The 19897-nt window shown below is 39.2% G+C and overlaps 1 protein-coding gene across 5 annotated transcripts in view; it reads left to right on the top strand.

Moving 5' to 3' along the window:
* RMND5A (required for meiotic nuclear division 5 homolog A) overlaps nucleotides 1-19897 on the top strand; it is a 63300-nt gene that overhangs the window by 26529 nt on the left and 16874 nt on the right. For 3 of the 5 annotated variants that reach the window (XM_043603921.1, XM_043603920.1, XM_043603922.1), the window contains exons 3-5: nucleotides 2738-2842; nucleotides 10523-10657; nucleotides 12446-12546. In XM_043603921.1, coding sequence (XP_043459856.1) covers nucleotides 2738-2842; nucleotides 10523-10657; nucleotides 12446-12546 — 341 coding nt within the window. The remainder of the gene's footprint in view (nucleotides 1-2737; nucleotides 2843-10522; nucleotides 10658-12445; nucleotides 12547-19897) is intronic. The other 2 variants (XM_043603925.1, XM_043603924.1) reach the window with 1 other exon arrangement.

Below are 19897 nucleotides of genomic sequence, written 5' to 3' on the forward strand. Positions count from 1 at the left end.
TGATCAAAGAACTAGAAAACAAATGGAGGAACTGGGTAAATACTCAGATTTTATGACTTTGAAGAAACTTCCTCATTTGGAGTTCCTTGAGAGAATTAACTCCTGGTGTCCTTGGGTAGCCACTGTATGTATGAATTTCTCTCGTGTGCATCTAGAGTGGAAAGAGGTATGTGACAAATTTGGGAGAATTAGTAAAATAGTCCCTCAGATTTCTGTAATCTGTTCAGATAAGGAGGCAGTCAGACCAGAGCAGGAAGGTATGTAAAATAATTGTGAGGGATAAGGATGCAAATGTGACAGATGGTTACATTGTGGAGCATTTTAAGGATTTTAAAAAGCCCAGCGCAGAAGTCTGGCATATCTCTGACCACACCACATTACTCTCTCCTTCGTTTACAAGGTAAGAAGTTACTAGTGTGACTTTCCCCTCCTCCTTCCTTGATTTGGCACAACCTACCTCTCTATTTTGAAAATAAAAATAGAGGTATGCGTATCCTACAGAGGACAGAATGGAATGTCTAAGAAGGTAGTATCTACATCTAAAAATTCATCTACAAATGCTGATTATGACACACTACTGAGTTTATTTTCCAGCCATAGTTTGCAAGGCACTGCTGGCTGGTATATGCCCAAATGTGGGTTATTTTCATCTGAGGCCTTGTGCCTCATCATCAGCTTTACTAGGTTTGCTGCATTTTTCCCTGAAAAGCTTATACCAAATTCCAGTCCTACCAAACATGTACGGTAGCAGCCCTGTTTTCTCACTTCTCACCTATACTTGGTATTATCAGATTTAAGATTTCTTAAATTAATCAGATGTGAAATATTATCTAGTTGTATCAATTTGCATTTCCATCACCATCTTCAGGGTTGAACATCGATTCCTGTGTTTGACTATCAGAATGTCTCTCTTTTGTGAATTTCTTATTCATTATTTGTCCATTTTTTTCAGTTAGGTTGTCTTTATTTATTTATTTATTTATTTATTTAATTTTTTTTTCAACGTTTATTTATTTTTGGGACAGAGAGAGACAGAGCATGAACAGGGGAGGGGCAGAAAGAGAGGGAGACACAGAATCGGAAATAGGCTCCAGGTTCTGAGCCATCAGCCCAGAGCCTGACGCGGGGCTCGAACTCACGGACCGCGAGATCGTGACCTGGCTGAAGTCGGACGCTTAACCGACTGAGCCACCCAGGTGCCCCTATTTATTTATTTTTTTCAACGTTTATTTATTTTTGGGACAGAGAGAGACAGAGCATGAACGGGGGAGGGGCAGAGAGAGAGGGAGACACAGAATCGGAAACAGGCTCCAGGCTCTGAGCCATCAGCCCAGAGCCTGACGTGGGGCTCGAACTCACGGACCGCGAGATCGTGACCTGGCTGAAGTCGGACGCTTAACCGACTGCGCCACCCAGGCGCCCCAATTGTTTGTCTTTATTATTGATGGGGGGATTTTGATTGTTCTCATTTTGGGAGGAATTTAAAAAAAACACCTCTTTTGGATGTATGTAAAATATGTACATATGTTAAGTAGATTTCTTTCTCTAGACTGTGTGTAACCAGAATTCAGGTCTTTTTATTCCCTATTAAGCATTTTTTGCAGTTTATCTCTTTCTCTCACTGCTAAACCAGATTGACTGGATGCTTAGAAGGGAAATTGATTCCTGGTATGTGCAACAATAGCACATTGTTAGGTTTATAACACCAATTTTTCTTCAAAAGTAGGTAGTTTTTAAAAATATTATTAATAGTATTAAAGAATTTGTACTTAAGAATTGAAACATATACTGAGTTTTATCATGTATTGTTACCACTTTCTCAATAATTATAATCTCATGAACTGTATTTCGGAAGTGTATTGGTTTTGGATGGTGAACAGTCAAAAACAGTCCTTAAAGTTTAACCAGTGTGTAAGCATGTTCGTGATGTGGCCAAAGAGGATGATCTGTTTAGATTTCATAGTTTTGTAATTTTTTTTTTTTTAATTTTTTTTTCAACGTTTATTTATTTTTGGGACAGAGAGAGACAGAGCATGAACGGGGGAGGGGCAGAGAGAGAGGGAGACACAGAATCGGAAACAGGCTCCAGGCCCCGAGCCACCAGCCCAGAGCCCGACGCGGGGCTCGAACTCACGGACTGCGAGATCGTGACCTGGCTGAAGTCGGACGCTTAACCGACTGCGCCACCCAGGCGCCCCTGTAATTTTTTTTTTAAGTTTATTCACCTATTTTGAAGTAGAGAGAGGGAGCACAAGTTGGGGAAGAGCAGAGAGAGAAAAAGAGAGAATCCCAAGCAGGCTCCTCACTGTCAGTTCAGAGCCCGATGAGGGGCTCAAACTTAAGAACCTGAGATCATGACCTGACCTGGAATCAAGAGTCGACTGCCTAACCGACTGAGCCACCCAGGCACCCTTCATAATGTTTTATTAAAGCTATTTATTCCTTCTCTGTCTCAGCTTCCAGATTTTAAAACTTAAATTCATCAAAAATATGAATGACACGAAGTACATATATGAGGTAGTATATGAATTCGTGTATCCTTGAGTTTCTTTCTAAGCTATAACATCCTCTTCAGACAGACACACCCTTGAATGTGTGCTCTTTTGCTTTTGATTCATGTTTGAATCCTGCTTTCACCTTTTAAGAACCTCTTCTCACGTCCTTTTTTCTTTAAAAATATGAAAGGGAAAAGTACAGTAAAACAGAAGTACTAATAATAGATATTTCTTTTTATTAGCCACTTCTTGGCTTCTGTGCAATGCTACTGATTTCCTGTAGCCATGCAAACGAATTTGGTCACCTAGCAACAGAAGCTGGAACTGATCCTAGCACTGATGCAACAGTAAGAACGTGCAGTTATAACAAAAGGAGTTCTAACACTGTGTTGCATTTCCTCAACCTCTTTTTATAATTTTAGCTGTAATTTTTACTATAGGTGAACAGAAAATAAGCTATGAAAGTATTTTATTTTCTTAGTAGTCTATACTGGAAAGTCAGAATGGCAGAAGGAAGCTCAGAACATTTCATCTAGTGCATTGCTTATTCATGCTTAGTTATATTTTCCGAACCTATCAAATAAGTTATAGAACTTGAATGTAGTAAAAAGACATCCTGAGCATGAGTGTTTGATTTTTTTCTTACCCATATAACAGGGACCATGGCATACCTTATGGAAACAAAGGTATGTGAGGGGCATAGTAAAATTGTTCAAATTTGTTTAAATATTAAATTTTAACATTTCCAAATGGTCGAATTTTACTTTTTTATGTATATTAAGAGAAGATTTGAAGGATTTTTTTTTTTTTTTAATGTTTATTTTGAGAGAGAGTTGGGGAGGGAGGGAGAGAATCCCACCAGACTCATTGTGGATCCCGACTCGGGTCTTGATACCATGAACTATGAGATCATGACCTGAGCTGAAATCAAGAGTTAGAGGCCTGACTCAGCCACCCAGGTGCCACAAAGGAATTCTTGAGCAGTTACTATCTGATGGTAGCTATTAAAATTTGGACTTAATATATACTACCAAATGAAATAGTTTCTTTTAACATGTCCTGTCCTTTGAGCTGATGAGTATGTCTTCCAAAGTTGTTTCATTTCTTTCCTACAGAACAGATACCTTATAAATTTGTTGGAGATTGATGGGATTGGAGAATAATTATTAAATGAATATTTGGAAGTCTGAAGACTATGTTTGGATTGAATGAGGTTGACAGATCAGTGAGGAATCTTTCTTATGTAGTCTCAATAATTCTTGCTTATAGGTTACACTTAGACATTTAGAGAAATACTGGCAGATTCCTGAGTTTGTTATAAATGAAATATATAAATATATAATATAAATGAATATATAAATATGTATGAAATATATAAATAAATGAAATATCTATAAATGAATATGTAAATATATATAAATCAAATATATAAATGAAATCATCTTCAGATACCCATTCCTTTATTCATTTGAATGACCATTTGCCTGGGGCTTTGTGTACTCACAGATACTGGACAGTATTAGAAGAGGAACAGAATTAGCACCATCTCTACTTCTAGCATTCTAGTGGTCATAGACGGCATAAAGCTACAATAATCTACTCAAAAGCATTGGTGAACTGTTATGAAGGCATCTCTCAACAGGCAGAATCTCATAAGCTGATTTGAAATTAGAGAGCCTTATCCAAGCATTTGTGGCCTTTTCTTCAGTGCTAGGGGCAACCTAGATTTAGTACGCGTGTGGAAGCTATTGCTTTAGCATCTCGGTGCTTTGTATTATTAGTATTCTTTATGTTAAGTACTAGACCAAGAAAGATGTTTATAAAAAACAAGTAAATAAAAATTTAGACTCTGACAGTAATTTTGGATTGTTCATTTTGGTTTTTGTCTGAATAAGTCTTAGTCTTAATATATGTGTTGACATCTAAAAATAGGGTAGATAGCTCTTTAAAGAAAGAGATGCTCAGTTTGGGAGAGGACAACTCCTTCATTGTGGTAATTGTAAATGGTAGGTGATTAGTAGTTCCTGCCTGTTGTTGTATGTGCTATAAAATAATCCTGTGTTTCTTGGTCTGATTTAAGCAGTGATTTCCTAGGATTATAATTTCAGTTAAATCTAAATGATCTTATCTAATTAAATTTATGTACTTAAAAAATGCAAGAAGGTTATTAGGGGGTAATGCCTATGAAAGATTTAGGGAATGGAAATAAAATTGGTCAGGGAAAGCTTTTAGACCACAAAGTAGACTTTTCTTCCTTTACTCTTGATGTTCAGAGTTTTTTTGTTTTTTTTTTTTTTTAAATCTTTTTTTTTTTTTAATCTTTTTTTTTTCAACATTTATTTTTAGGACAGAGAGAGACAGAGCATGAGCGGGGGAGGGGCAGAGAGAGAGGGAGACACAGAATCGGAAACAGGCTCCAGGCTCTGAGCCATCAGCCCAGAGCCCGACGCGGGGCTCGAACTCACAGACCGTGAGATCGTGACCTGGCTGAAGTCGGACGCTTAACCGACTGCGCCACCCAGGTGCCCCAATGTTCAGAGTTTTCTTACGGTATCATTTTCTATCTAGAGAACCTATTATAACAGTTGTTTCAGAGCAGGTCTTCTGGCAACAAATTCAGCTTTCCTTTATCTGGGAATGTTTTTATTTTCATCTTCATTTGTAGAGGATATTTTTACTTGACATAAAATTCTGGGATGACTGTTCTTTTCTTTCAGTACTTGAAAAACATGCCACTTCTTTCTAGTCTCCATGGTTTCTGTGGAGAATTCTATAAGCAGTGCATCACTTTTCTCTAGCAACTTTCAAGATTTTTTCTTTGTCTTCAGTTTTCAGCAGTTTGATTGTGAGGTGTCTGGGTTTGAATTTCTTTTAGTGTATCCTTTTACAAGTTTGCTGAGCTTCTTGAGTCTGTAGGTTTATGTCTTTTGCTAAGACTGGGGAATATTTTTTTCTACATTACACTCTTCTCTCCTTCTGATACTCTGATGAAGTGCATGTCAGGTTTTTTTGTCCCACAGGTCTCTGACGCTCTCTTCATGTTTTCCAGGTTTTTTTTTTTTGTTTATTTTCATTATTTTCTTAATGTTTATTTATTTTTGAGAGAGAGAGCACGAGCAGAGGAGGAGCAAAGAGAGAGGGAGACACAGAATCTGAAGCAGGCTCCAGGCTGCAAGATCATGACCTGAGCCGAAGTCAGACACTGACTGACTAAACCACCCAGGCACCCCTTTTTATTGTTGTTTAGATCGTTTGTATTGATTTTCACTGACTTTTTGTGTTATCACCTCCATTCTATTATTGAGTCCATCCAATGAGTTTATTTTGATTACCGTATCTTCTGTTTTCTTTGCTAAGACCTTCTGTCTTTTGTTTGAAAGTGTTTGTTCTTCCTTATTAGAGCAGTTTTATAACTTGATATCTAAAGTCTTTGATGATTTCAGTGTCTTTGTTCTCTTGGCATTGATGTCTGCTGAACATTTATTCCCATGTGAGTTTAGATTTTCTTAGTTCTTTGTATGCCAAGTAATTTTGGATTGTATCCTGGACATTTTTAAAACAGTTGACCCTAGGGGCGCCTGGGTGGCTCAGTCGGTTAAGCGGCCGACTTCGGCCCAGGTCATTATCTCGCGGTCCGTGAGTTCGAGCCCCGCGTCAGGCTCTGTGCTGACAACTCAGAGCCTGGAGCCTGTTTCGGATTCTGTGTCTCCCTCTCTCTGACCCTCCCCCGTTCATGTTTTGTCTCTCTCTGTCTCAAAAATAAATAAACGTTAAAAAAAAAAAATTAAATACAGTTGACCCTTAAACAATATCCTGCACAATTGAAATTCTGCATATAACTTTTACTCCCCCGAAACTGATAACTTACTGTGACCAGAAGCCATACTGATAACATAAACAGTTAACACACATTTTTAAAAATGTTTTTATTTTATTTTTGAGAGAGAGAGAGAGAGAGAGAGAGAGAGAGAGCGAGCAGGGGAGGGGCAGAGAGAGAGAGGGAGACACAGAATCTGAAGTGGGCTCCAGGCTCCAAGCTGTCAGCACAGAGCCTGCCTGACACGGGGCTCGAACCCACACACTGTGAGATCATGTCCTGAGCCGAAGTAGGACGCTTAACCGACTGAGCCACCCAGGTGCCCTAACACACATTTTGTATGTTGCATGTGTTATATACTATATTCTTACAGTAAAGTAAGCCAGAGAAAAGAAAATGTTACTGAGAAAATCGTAAGGAAGAGAACATACATTTATCTTACTGTATTTATCAGAAAAAGAATTCACATATAAGTGGATCTTTGTAGTTCAAACCCATGTTGTTCAAGGGTCACCCATATTATGTTACGAGATTCTGGGTCTTGTGTAAATTCTATGGAGAATGTTAATGTTTTTGTTTTAGCAGACAGTCAACCTGGTTGGGTTCAGGCTGTAAGTTCTGATCAGTCTTCTCTGAGTTGTAATTTCAGTGTCTGAGCTATTTTAATGTGTTCTGTTTGTATGCCAACCAGCAGCCATTCTGGGACCTGGAATCTAGTTCTGTCCCCTAGTTTAGTTTTCAAAGTCTGGCATATTCCTTAGGGTCAGACCCATGCACGTGAAACTTGAGAGTGAACCTAAGGGTTCAGAAACAACTTTAAAGGGTCATGTTGTTTAATTCTTCCCTCTCTGGGATCTCCCTATGACTTTATGGTTCTCTGGGGCTGCTGTTTTGGTCATTCAGCCTGAAACCCTTACTCCATTTATGGAGATTATGCCTGTACCTGGGGATGGGTGGTAGAAGGACAGAGAGCAGATGCAGTAGAGGTTTTTGCCCCTCCTTCTTGGGACTACAGCTCCTCTGATTAGAGAGAAAGGACCCCCCCCCCCCTCAGAGTTTTAGGTTTCTCGCTGTAGAGGTAGATTTCTAAAGATATCCTCCCAAGGTTCTTGTCCCCTGGTTATTCAGACATTAATCTAGTTACCGCTGTGAAGGGACTTTACAGGTATAATTAAGGTTACTAAGCAGTCGACCTTAAAATAGGGAGATTATCTAGGTGAGCCTGGTATAATTCACATGAGTTCTTAAAGGCAGTAGAGGTTGGTAGAAAGAAATTCAAAGTGTGAGGGATGTCACCTCTGTTGTTGGCTTTGAAGATAGAGGGGGCCATGAGCTAGGGAATGTGAGTGGCTTCTATAAGCTGAAAACACTCCCTATGCCAGTTAGGAAACAAGGACCCTGGTCTTAAAACTGCATGGAACTGCATTCTGCAAGAACCTGAATGAATCTGGAAGCAGATTCGTCCCATATTCTCAAAACAAGAGCCTAGGTCACTGACACCTTGATTTCAGCTTCGTGGGGCCTGGAACAGAGAAACTGCTGGAGCCTGTTGGACTTCTGATCTATCAAGCTGTGAGATAATAAAATTGATTTAAATTAACAAAAACTAGTGCACCTACAGACTGCCTTGAGCTAGAGTTGCAAGAAAATGGAGGGGAAAAACATGTGATTTCCCTTCCTGTCTTTCTGAACGGTAGGAGAAACCCATTCCTGTTTCTCATGCCAGAACTAGAGGGCTTCTCCTGGAGTTCTGTGTCCATATTCTGGGTGCCTCGTTCTGTGTTTTGGCTGTATTGCATCCAGGCTGAGAGGTAGTGGTGGGAGAAAAATAGTAAAGTCACTACTAGTTCTGTGACCCTCTTCTCAATCCACTTACTACTGTTAATGGTCCCTGACTTGCGATGATTTGACTTAAAATTTTTTGACTTTATGATGGTGTGAAAGTGATAGGCATTCAGTAGAAACTGTACTTGGAATTTTGAATTTTGATCTTTTCCTGGGCTAGTGATACTTTGCAGTATGATCTGCATTACAGTATTCAATAAATTACATGAGATATTCTATAGTTTATTATAAAATAGGCTTTGTGTTACATGATTTTGCCCAACTATAGGCTAACGGAAGCATTCTAAGCATGTTTAAGATAGGCTAGGCCAAGTTATGATGTTTAGTAACTTAGGTGTATTAAATGCATTTTCAATTTACCTTATTTTCAACTTATGAGTTTATCAGGATGTAATCATAAGTGGAGGAACATATGTAATTACTTTTTAAAAAATTAATTAATTAATTGAGGGAACAAGCAGGAGAGGGGCAGAGAGAGTGGGGGACAGATGATCCAAAGCAGGCTCTGTGCTGACAGCAGCGAGCCTGATCCGGGGCTTGAACTCACAAACTGTGAGATCATGACCTGAGCTGAAGTCGGAAGCCTAACTGACTGAGCCACCCAAGTGCCCTTGTAGTTACTTTTTAATGTCCTTAAATGGCTGCTGCGTTCATTCTGTCCTGATTTTATAACTGTATTCAGTGGGATAGAGTGGAATGTGTTTACATGATCTTACCCAGAACTGGAACTCTTAACATGTGTTTTGAAAAAATCCTTTATTTTCTTATAAAAGGAACATTTGTTCTTTGTGTGGAGAGTGGTAATCTCCAGTGATAATCTCTGCTAAAACCTTAATGTATATTCTTTCAGGCTTTTTCCTAAGCTTTTACAAGAATTTCTTTCTTTCTTTTTTTTTTTAAACAAAAATGGGGTCATAATTTTGTAAAACTTGCTTTTTTTCCCCTTAAGGTGTCCTGGGCATTTTTCTGTGTTAGTAGATGTAGAGTAATTAACCTCACTTTTTCATTGTGAATGGTAATACTAGAATAATAGCAACTACCATTTCATTTAACCAATAAGGGAGTGTATTAATTTGCCAGGGCTGCTGTAACAAAATGCCACAGACTGGGTGGCTTAAACAGACCTCTATTTTTCCACAGCTCTGGAGATTGGAAGTTCAAGATCAAGATGCTGGCAGGGTTGGTTTCTTCTGAGACCGGTCTTCGTGGCTGGTAGATAGCCATCTTCTCCCGGTGTCTTCACATGATGTCTTAGTCCATTTGAACTGCCAAAACAAAATACCATAGACTAGGTTATTTAAACAACAGAAATTTGTTTGTTTCTGGCTTATAGATGATTTGTCCTTCCTGGCTTAATAGATGATTGCCTTCTCACACTGTCCTCACAGGGTAGAGAGACAGAGAACACTCTGGTGTTTCTCCTGTTGTCTGATAAGAGCCCTAGCCCTATCAGATTAAGGCCCCACCCTTGTGGCATCATTTAACTATTATCACTTCCTCACAGATGTCTCTAAATACAGTTTCGTTGGTGGTTGGGGCTTCAATGTAGGAATTCGGGAGGGGTGGAGATGGGGACATCTAGATATTCAGTTAATAACACATGGCTTTTCCTCTGTACCTGTCTGTGTCCTAATTCCCTCTTTTTATAAGGATACCAGTCCTGTTGGATTAGGGCTCACTGTAATGACCTCATTTTAATTTAGTGAGGTACTGAGAATTAGGACTTCAACATGGGAATTTTGAGAAGATGAAGTTCAGCCCATAATAGGAAGGTACTTTTATTTTCTCCACTTAAGGAAGCTGAGGCTCAAAGACTTTGACTAATTTGGCGAAGATCACACAGCTAGTAAGAGAGAGAATGAGGATTCAAACCCAGGTAGATTAGCCTCAGAGTCTGCTCTCTTAATTACTTGGCCATTTTCCCTCCCCCCAACCCCTACCTTGGCACGGCAGTTGTTGGGCCTTGCCATGATTATTTAATCCTGTGTTGGACGTATGGGTTTTCTCTCTTTTCCAGTTAGACAGTGCTGTATTGAACATGTTTGTATAGTTAGCACTGTATACCTGAAAATATTGCTGTATTCACTAGAAATCAGTTTATCCACAGAAATGACTAAATGTATGTATTTTCCCAAATCCCCTCTGAAAATGTACCCATTTACTCTTCCAGCAATAATCAGTGAGGGTGACAAGTTTTGGAAAGCAGTGGAAAAACTACTTCTTGTGGTAGGCTGCAGATAATTTGAATTGGGTACTTACTGTGGATATCTGAGTGAAACGAAGGGTACTCTTTCTGTTAGGTAGGGTGAAGATCATATAAAATGGTATATCCTAGTCAACTCATGATTTGTTTTCTTTTTTTCAGAATTTTGATTCTGACATTAGCAGTGTGGGAATAGATGGCTGCTGGCAGGCAGACAGTCAGAGGCTTCTCAATGAGGTGATGGTGGAGCACTTCTTTCGACAAGGGATGCTGGATGTGGCTGAGGAGCTCTGCCAGGTAACGGTGTGCCTGCTAACAGTGTGCCGGTGGGTGAGAACATGATGCAAAATGAGGGAACTCAGGGGAGTTTTGAGTTTTCTTTTGGCCACAGACAGATTTTTAATATTTTAAGTGCCAGGGCTGACCTCATCTTACTAGGAAGTCCTTTTTTCTTTTCTTTTCTTTTCTTTTTTTTTTTTGAAGAATTTTTTTGTTTTTATTTTTGAGAGAGAGCGCGTGAGAGTGCGAGCAGGGGGAGGGGCTGAAAGAGAGGGATACAGAGGATCCGAAGCAGGCTCTGCACTGTCAGTGTAGAGTTCAGTGTGGGACTGGAACTCATGAACTGTGAGATCATGACCTGAGCTGAAGGCAGATGCTTAACTGACTGAGCCACCCACATGCCCCACAGTTCTAGAACTTCTTATTTGAGTTGTTTTTTTTCCTTATCCCTGCCTCATCACAGCGGTCCCAGGTAATCAACCAAGGGGTCAAAAGTGATACTACTTTCTCCATTTCCTCTTTTGTTAGGGAAGGTAGTATAGCAGAGAAGAAGAGGATAAAGAAGTTTACGTATGTTCTGCTGATCTGGCCCAACTTGCAGCATTTTGTTTATCAAATAAGTTTCAAGCTAAAATTTACTTCAGTGAGCAGCTTTGCCTTTTATTGCTAGTAGATATGAGCTTAAGGATCTCAGAATAATTCATGCATTCTACCTAGTTGTAATAATGGCAGCTGCCATGAATTTAGAGCCACAGGCCAAGCCCTGCCTTTATTCCTTACTGCAATCCTGTGAGGTAGAAATTGCTTCCATTCTACAGATAAGGAAACCGAGGTCTGGAGAAGTAGCTTGCCCAAGGCCATATGGGTTCTTCGTGAGGAAACTAGGATTCAGTCCCAAATTCATGTGTCTTCAAACTCCCTTTTAGTCCACCATATGTTACTGTATTTTCTGTTTAGAAAAGTGAAGGACTATAAAAATTAAATAGTTTAATGTCAGTGTGTAAGCTAGACTTCTAATCTAAGCCTTTTCTTTTTTCTTTTTTCTTTTTTAAGATTTTATTGTTAAGTAATCTCTGCACCCAGCATGGGGCTTGAACTTACGCCAGGATCAAGAGTTGCATGCTCTACTGACTTAGCCAGCCAGGCACCCCTTCTATTTTAAATAATTCGGAAAGCCAATAATTCAAGTCTTTCTCTGTACCTTTATGGGAATTTTGTGTGTGTCCATGTAAATTTCCTAAAGTGAATTGTGTCTTTTAGCGTTAAGCTTATTTATAAGTAACAAAGACCCAGAATACCACTGGCTTAAAAATAATGGATTCTATTTCTCTTGCACAGAAATAGGAAGTAGTAAGCCATCCACAGCATCTATAGTAGCTATGCTCCATGAGGCTTTTGGGGACCTAGCCTCCGTGTAGCTCTGCTGTTACTAAGGTGTCCCCTGTGCTTATGGTCCAGGATAGCAACCAGAACTCTAGGTACACCTTTTGGTATTCCAAGAAAGGGAAAAGAGTACATGTTTGTATTTCACCGGCCAGAACTTCCATCTCGCAAAGTCCTACTCCATACAGTTATGGAGTACAGCTTTATTCCATACAGTTATGTACTCGGCTAAAATCTGGGGGCTCTGCTACTTTGGGAAAGAAGAAGGAATGTTAGTAGGACTCAGTCATCAGTCTGTACCATAGAAACACATGTTAAAAATTATTTTTTAATGGCTTGCCTCATATTTTATCATTTAGAATATGCTTTTAATATATTTCTTTGTCTGATTACTGCTAACAAAAGTTCTTTCTGTTTTTTCAGGAATCTGGTCTTTCTGTAGACCCAAGTCAGAAAGAACCGTTTGTGGAGTTAAATAGAATTTTAGAAGCATTAAAAGTCAGAGTTCTGAGACCTGCTCTGGAGTGAGTTCCTATGTTTGTTTTCTTTTGAATACTTGGGGAGAACTCTCTGTAAGGAAACTTAATTAGAAAACACATTAGAGATTTTGACATATATCTGTACCCCTCTATATATCTCACCTGGGGTAGACTTCAGAGAAAGTGAGGAAGAATTATTTTCTTTCTTTTAGCAAAGTGAGAATGGGGGATGGACAAATATGAGAAAATGGTTAGAGCCTTCTTATCAGTTGATCTGAATTCCCAGAAGAGAAAAAGGGTTTCCTATATCCAGGCTATTCTACTGCTTTAGACTAGCATTATAACTGAAGTACTATTGTTCAAGTGGTCTCAGTTTGATATTTGAACCTCCATAATGTGTGGGGTTCTGTGCTAGCATTCTAAAAAAAACAACTTAATTGGCTATTGGAACTAAGTGGTATGCAGGAAGACTGCAGATATTGTTATGAAGGAGTTCTGTGCTGATTACTACATTATAAAATGTAGTGATTCACTGTGAACTTGTCATTGATATGAATTATCTTAAATTACTGAGTAAGCCATGATAAGTAATACCCTAGAGCAGGATCAAGAAAGGTTTTTTGTCAAAGGCAAGACAGTAAATATTTTAAGTTTTGCAAGCCACATAAGGTCTCTGTCACATATTCTTCTTTGCTGTATTTTACAACCCTTTAAAAATGTAAAAAAACAAAACAAAAAAACCCACAAAACCATCTTGGGCATCTGGTATATAAAATGGGCAGCAAGCCATATTTGAACCTTAGCCATAATTTGCTGACCCCTGTCCTAGAATTTTTTAATGTGAGGATTACCAGGTGGTTTAAAAAAAAACAAAAACTCATAAAATAAAAGGAAGAAACTGGATGATAGAAACAGTGATACTGTTACGGGGTTCTAGGCATAGAATTCTGGTATTTTAAAATTGGAAGTATTTGAGATTATGGTTTTCAGAAAAAAAAGTAGGTGGGGAGATTCTTGATTTTTTTTTTTTTTTTTGTAAAATTCCACTAACCTATTTAATTCTGCATATTTAGTTTTCTGTTTCTGATCATTTATCAATTCTTAAAAGATTTGCAAAGTTTTGAAACCAGATCAGATGAACATGTAGAGATAGATTCCTGTGTACATTTATAAATGATAAATTCCTGTATACATTATAAATATGAGGCAGGTAGGTCCTGTATCTTTATTTATTTTAAAAAAAAATTTTTTTTTTTAACATTTATTTATTTTTGAGACAGAAAGAGAGCATGAACAGGGGAGGGTCAGAGAAAGATGGAGACACAGAATCTGAAACAGGCTCCAGGCTCTGAGCTGTCAGCACAGAGCCCAACACGGGGCTCGAACCCACGGACCGCAAGATCATGACCTGAGCCGAAGTCGGATGCTCAACCGACTGAGCCACCCAGGCGCCCCTAGGTCCTGTATCTTTAAAGATAGACATCAAATTGTACCACTGTGTATGGCATACATTACCTTTACAGTTTTTTTGGGTTTTGTTTTTTAGCAGATATTAGATTTTTTTTTTTTTTGGGACAGAGAGAGACAGAGCATGAACGGGGGAGGGGCAGAGAGAGAGGGAGACACAGAATCGGAAACAGGCTCCAGGCTCCGAGCCATCAGCCCAGAGCCCGATGCGGGGCTCGAACTCACGGACCGCGAGATCGCGACCTGGCTGAAGTCGGACGCTTAACCGACTGCACCACCCAAGCGCCCCAGATATTAGATTTTGACACACCTGGGAGATTAAATTCTGTCAAGTACCAGTCATAACTCTTAAATAGCCACTCTCCCATCTACTTTCATGTTTTACCCATATGATTAAACATCTATAGAGAAGAGTGAGGGAGCCTAAATATAGAAATGTATGGGTTTTCCAGTTGTTTCATAACGATTTGGAAATAATATTTGGGTTATTCAACTGATAGTCATTTATCCGTTAATTTCTCAGGATTTTTTTCATCAAATTTTTGTTGAGTGCTTACCATGTGCCACAGACTGCTGAGTATTTAGACGACCTCAGCTCTCAAAGTACTCAAGGCGTTTCCCTTTTGGAGTGAAGAAAATTGATAACACCCTTTTAACTTTGTGCTTTTTCTGTAAGATCTAAGATTCTTACTGATAACTATATCATATGTATCAATTATTTCTATCAATGTTTTCTGTTAACTGGTAGCCTCAAGCAGTGCCTCTCAGGCAAAGGCAGGGTTCATTCTATCCCCTTGGTTGTAATAGTGGAAATTACTACACAGTAAAAATTTTGTTACTTTACTTTTCTGGGAAGGTTGCCATATTGAATATTATCAGTATAGGGGGATGTGGCAGCAATTATAGTTAACTTTTCTTGAGTGCTTATATACCGAGCATTGTTCTAAGCATTTTACGTGTATTAACTTATTATATTCTCATCATAACCCTATGAAATAAATACTTATTTTATAGAGGACGAATTGAGGCCTGGCAGGTGCTTTGTGGAAGAACAGGATATGGAATCAAAAGGTCACATGAAAAGCACTTCACATGATGTCCTGTGAATACTCTTCTCTAAGAGACTTATTACTTTAGCACATTACAGGGGCCATCAGCAGTCCTAAAGAAACATTTAATGTTGCCAAATTCCATGTTCCCCATGCATATCTGACCACAGAATCCTTGTTCTTGTCCCCAACCCCCCCCCCCCCCCGCAAAACGCTAAAACCCACAAAATTGGAGACCTACTGAACAGAAGCTTTGAAAATGATAGTTTAATAGAAATGTCTGTTACAACAACTCCGACTTTTCCAATTCTTGCCTGTTACTGGTGGCTACAAAGCCCTTATTTCCCCAGCATCTTTAATGTCCAAGGTACAGAGAATTTACTTTATTCAGCTCATAGCAAAAGTTGACGAATATGGGACATCAGTTTGAAGAATTCTGGTTCAGGTACAAGACAGTATCTTTCAGTCATTGTGGCACTTTCTATTTGTCCACGCTGGGAGAGGCAGCAGCATGGAACCATCCACGAGGGGCTGCAGCACTTCCTCCAGGCAGTCTAGACATTTGGGGAGGCAGAAGCCAACCAAACAGATTACTGTGGATAGAGGCGATGAAAGGAACTTTGGAGAGCATTAGCTATCAGTTGCAAATGATAAGACACAATGGAAAGAAGGAAGAAAAGAATGTTGATATGGCAGAAGTGGCAGAACAACAGCTAATTATATACACAGAGCTGGTTAGGACACTGCCTACTCTTTTGTTCCTGCCCCCTTATATTTCTGACTTTGTATATGGATTTTTCTTCTCCTCCAGATTGCCTTATCTATTTTTTAAGTTCTTCTTGGCACCTGGCATGGTGCTTTACTTCATAAGCGTATGGCATACTTCAGTAAATGATGGAATAGTTAGAAGGAGAACTTTGAGCAAACGTGAGACCTCTTCCTTCATGGGGGAGATAGAGGTCAAGCCAAAAGTAACTCGTGTCAACAAGAGAGTAATAGCAACTTAACACAAGGGGATGGAGAAATACTAGAGAAACAGAAACTGTTGTTATAGGTATGAGCCAGTTACTGACATTTTAAGTGCTGTCTTCAGGGGAAGCCTGTCTTCAGGTTGCTTGCCTTAAAGGTGTTTCAAAGAGTAATACCACCTTCTTGAATTTGCCACAGTCTATGGTCTGGCTTACAACCTTGCAGACTTCTTGGAAACCTGGTTTTTCAACACCGAGGAGTAGGCCCAGGGGCCCCCAGCACTTGTTTAGAAGAATTTGCAGTTTAAAAGAGTTTGCAAAGCCTCAGTAGAACACTGTGAGGGAACAGAAAATAACTGAATGGTTATGAGAAGGAGACAGAGAGAGAGAAATTAAAAGAATTTTTCACAGAAGAGAGAAAAATATTCTGTTAGTTTAGACCACAGAAGAATTTTAGATTGGACAGGCCATGAACAGTCTGAGGCAGCCTGTTGAAAAATGAAAGGACTCCATCTCTAAGCCTAGTGATTAGGTGGGGCTAGAAATAAAAACCACAGAGGGATTATGATGAGCTTAACCATTGTAGTTTCTTTGTGGTATGAACAGTGGATCTAAGGAGAAGGAAGTGTTTGCCAGACTTAGAGAAATTGTAGTATCTGTGAATAAAACACCATTTATAAGCAGAGAAAGTTTTTAGAAAATGAAAATGAAGGCAGCAAGCTGAAGTACCTGATCACAAAGCCTTGACTACCACTGGCAATGAGGGTGACAATGATTAGGCAGTTTCTGGTATTTGTTTTCTTGTTTTTAGTTTTGGCTTCCTGTAGGTGGGCAGTCTTGCTGACTTAGACATTTTTTAATAGCCACATAGAACCACAGAAGAAAGAAGGCTCTGATAGATATACCATTGGAGAAAAGGAATTCAAGTTGGATTTTTTTTTTTTTTCCAGAGCTTGAGTTTTTTGTTTTTATTTTTGTTCTTTTTGGGTTTTTTGTTGTTGTTGTTGTTCAGGATGGTTCTTAATTCTGAAAAGGCAGAAAAGGTGAGTTAAGGGATACATTTTTAACTCACTGTGCCCATGTGCTAAGTCTGGTGGAGACGGAGCTATTCTATTAAAAAGAAACCAATTGAGGTGCGCCTGGGTGGCTCAGTGGGCTGAGTGTCTGGCTTCGGCTCAGGTCACGATTTCATGGTTTGTGGGTTTATTTATTAGCAGTAAATAAAAAGCATGTCATATTTAAGAACTTTATTTAAAAAAAATCGCCAATTGGTAGAACTGTGTCGTCCAGCATGGTGGCCACTTGCCTCACATTGCTTTTGGGACTCTTACCAGGCACTGCATTATGGAGAGGCTCAGATTAAAAGTGTGCGTGTTGTTTGTTTTGTTTTGTTTTGTTTGAAGTAAATCAAATGCGTAACACTATAGTTTGTATTTAAAAAAAAATTTTTGTTTTTAATGTTTATTTATTATTGCGAGACAGAGACAGAACATGAGCATGGGAAGGGCAGAGAAGGGGGAGACACAGAATCCAAAGCAGGGTCCAGGCTCTGAGCTGTCAGCACAGAACCCGACCCAGGGCTCAAACTCACAAACCAGGAGATAATGACCTGAGCTGAAGTCGGATGCTTAACCGAGCCACCCAGGCGCCCCTGTATTATTTTTTAAAATAGCATGTAAGAAGGACAAAGATTCACACCAGTCTGAGATGAGTAAAATGTTAGTAGTTCCAGTGATGAACTCAGTCCATATCTGAGAAACTGCCATTTGCAAATATTTCAGAAAAGAAATGTTAAGCTATTCTTTTTGGTCTCTAAAGCAAAGTTATAGGATTCTTAACCTTTTTTGGCTGAACTTTGATTTTTGTCATTTTTGCCATTCTCTGAATTTTTTAAGCACTTGATTTGGTCACCAATAACATTGAGCCAAGTCCACGTCTGTGGAGTAAATAAACGTCATTCATTTCACTGAACTTAAGCTTATACACCATCCCCCCCTCCCGCCCAAGAATATAGCCCTAGAGGAGAACAGAAAAATAATATATTTGTAAGCCTTTTAAAAATGTTCTGAAAGGTTGTAGTGGAGTGTCTGTGGGAATTGGCAAGAGATATTTTTCATTATTACCAGAAATAGACACCAACCCAGATTGGCAAAATTATAAGAGGAGTGAGGTAAATAGATGAGGCTGTCAGTTAGGTTCCTGGGGGACAGCAGCTAACTGTGAAGGTGGGATCTTGTTTTAATTATTTTTGGAATAACATGGAAATTCTAAATATGGAGCTAACAATGTGCCAAGTCTTTTCAGAGGCCTGACAGTTAGGATAATTAATGCTTAATGCTTTGTGGGATAATTGTGTGGAGTGGGTTGCTTCTAACTTAGTCACCTAAGTCAGTAGTATTGTTTTGGGGTCTTTTTATGGAAGAGGCACAAAAGGTCTCTTTATTAGGGAATGGAGTGGCAGTGAACAGAGATAATTGTGATATCAGTGACCTTACTGGGTGCCTTTTAGCCCTTTTGGGGGGGGTTGTCTACAGTGTCTTTTTTAAAAAATTTTTTTAAATGTTTATTTTTGGGGGGCGGGGGAGGGCAGAACAGGAGACACAGAATCCAAAGTAGGCTCCAGGCTCTGAGCTGTCAGCACAGAGCCTGACGTGGGAGTCGAACCCACAAGCCGTGAGATCATGACCTGAGCCAAAGTCAGACGCTTAACTGACTGAGCCACCCAGGTGCCCCTACAGTGTCTCTTTAAATGAGGAATAGTTCTAAAGCTTATGGTGCTCTCAATAACCCACATAGGAGATTTGGGATCAGAATTTTTTTTTAACAAATCACAGTGACGTTATAATTGAATGTTTAGTTGGCTTTTTGGTTGTGTATCGTACTAGTTGTTTTCTTTTAAAAATTAAAAATCAAAAGTTTTCTGCTGGAAATGCCATTATCTAGAAAATAGCATTCTATTTCTTAACATCTCAACTATTTTTTTGTATGTGTCTTGTATTGCTTTATAGGCAGTGGGTTAAGTTTTGGGGGCCAATTATATTTCATGCTTTTGTAGTTTCCTGTGCTTTGGATTTGGTTATTACCAGGTTAATTAAGGCTCTGACGGTCTTCTACCTCTTATTCCTGCTCAGAGAAGCAAATACCCAAGTGAATATTCAGTGTGAACTTCTAGCTACAAAAACTTGAATGTTTTGAAGAGGATTAACTGATACATGGATATCATCATATTCCGACATAGTTGAGACTATAAAAACCAAAGCAGCACTGAGTATTACATGGAAGCGCCCGAATAATTCTTGTCTTTTAAGTATAATTTTCTTATTAAAAATAATGACTTTGAAGAACCATTAGAGTTCATCCGTTCAGTAAATACAAATTAAGTTGCTTATTATTGAATATCTATTTGTGCCCATCTCTGTGCTCAGCGCTTTAACTAGCCCCCTTGTTTGATGCCCACAACCCTTTGAGGTACCCCCATTTTACAGTAAGGAAACAGATTGTAGAGAATTGAGTAACAGTTGCCCAAATTCACACTGCAGAGCTAAGATTAAAGTCCACACGTAGTTGACTCTACTAACCTGTATTCTTTATCAGTATACCCCGTTCAGAGTAGGCAGGGTGTGCCAAGATGAGCAAGACAGAGTCCCTGCCTTATAAAAGACCAGAAACTGTCCTACAAATGTGAGATGAGCCATGTGAGAGGTTCATATACAAGGGACATCAAGAGTTCTGTGGCTGCAGAGATTATTTAGGAAAGTTGTAGAAAATGTGGCAATTGAGCCTGGCCCTTGAGTTTTTCTGCTCTATTCTCAGCTACTCACTTTGTGTTTGATTGTTCGTTTGCAAAAAATTAACCAGCACCTCCACTGGGAGGTAGGATCATGGCTTCTCACTGCACAAAGCAAACAGGTC

Source organism: Prionailurus bengalensis, chromosome A3 (assembly GCF_016509475.1).
Source record: "Prionailurus bengalensis isolate Pbe53 chromosome A3, Fcat_Pben_1.1_paternal_pri, whole genome shotgun sequence".
In the NCBI taxonomy this organism is placed as follows: domain Eukaryota; kingdom Metazoa; phylum Chordata; class Mammalia; order Carnivora; family Felidae; genus Prionailurus; species Prionailurus bengalensis.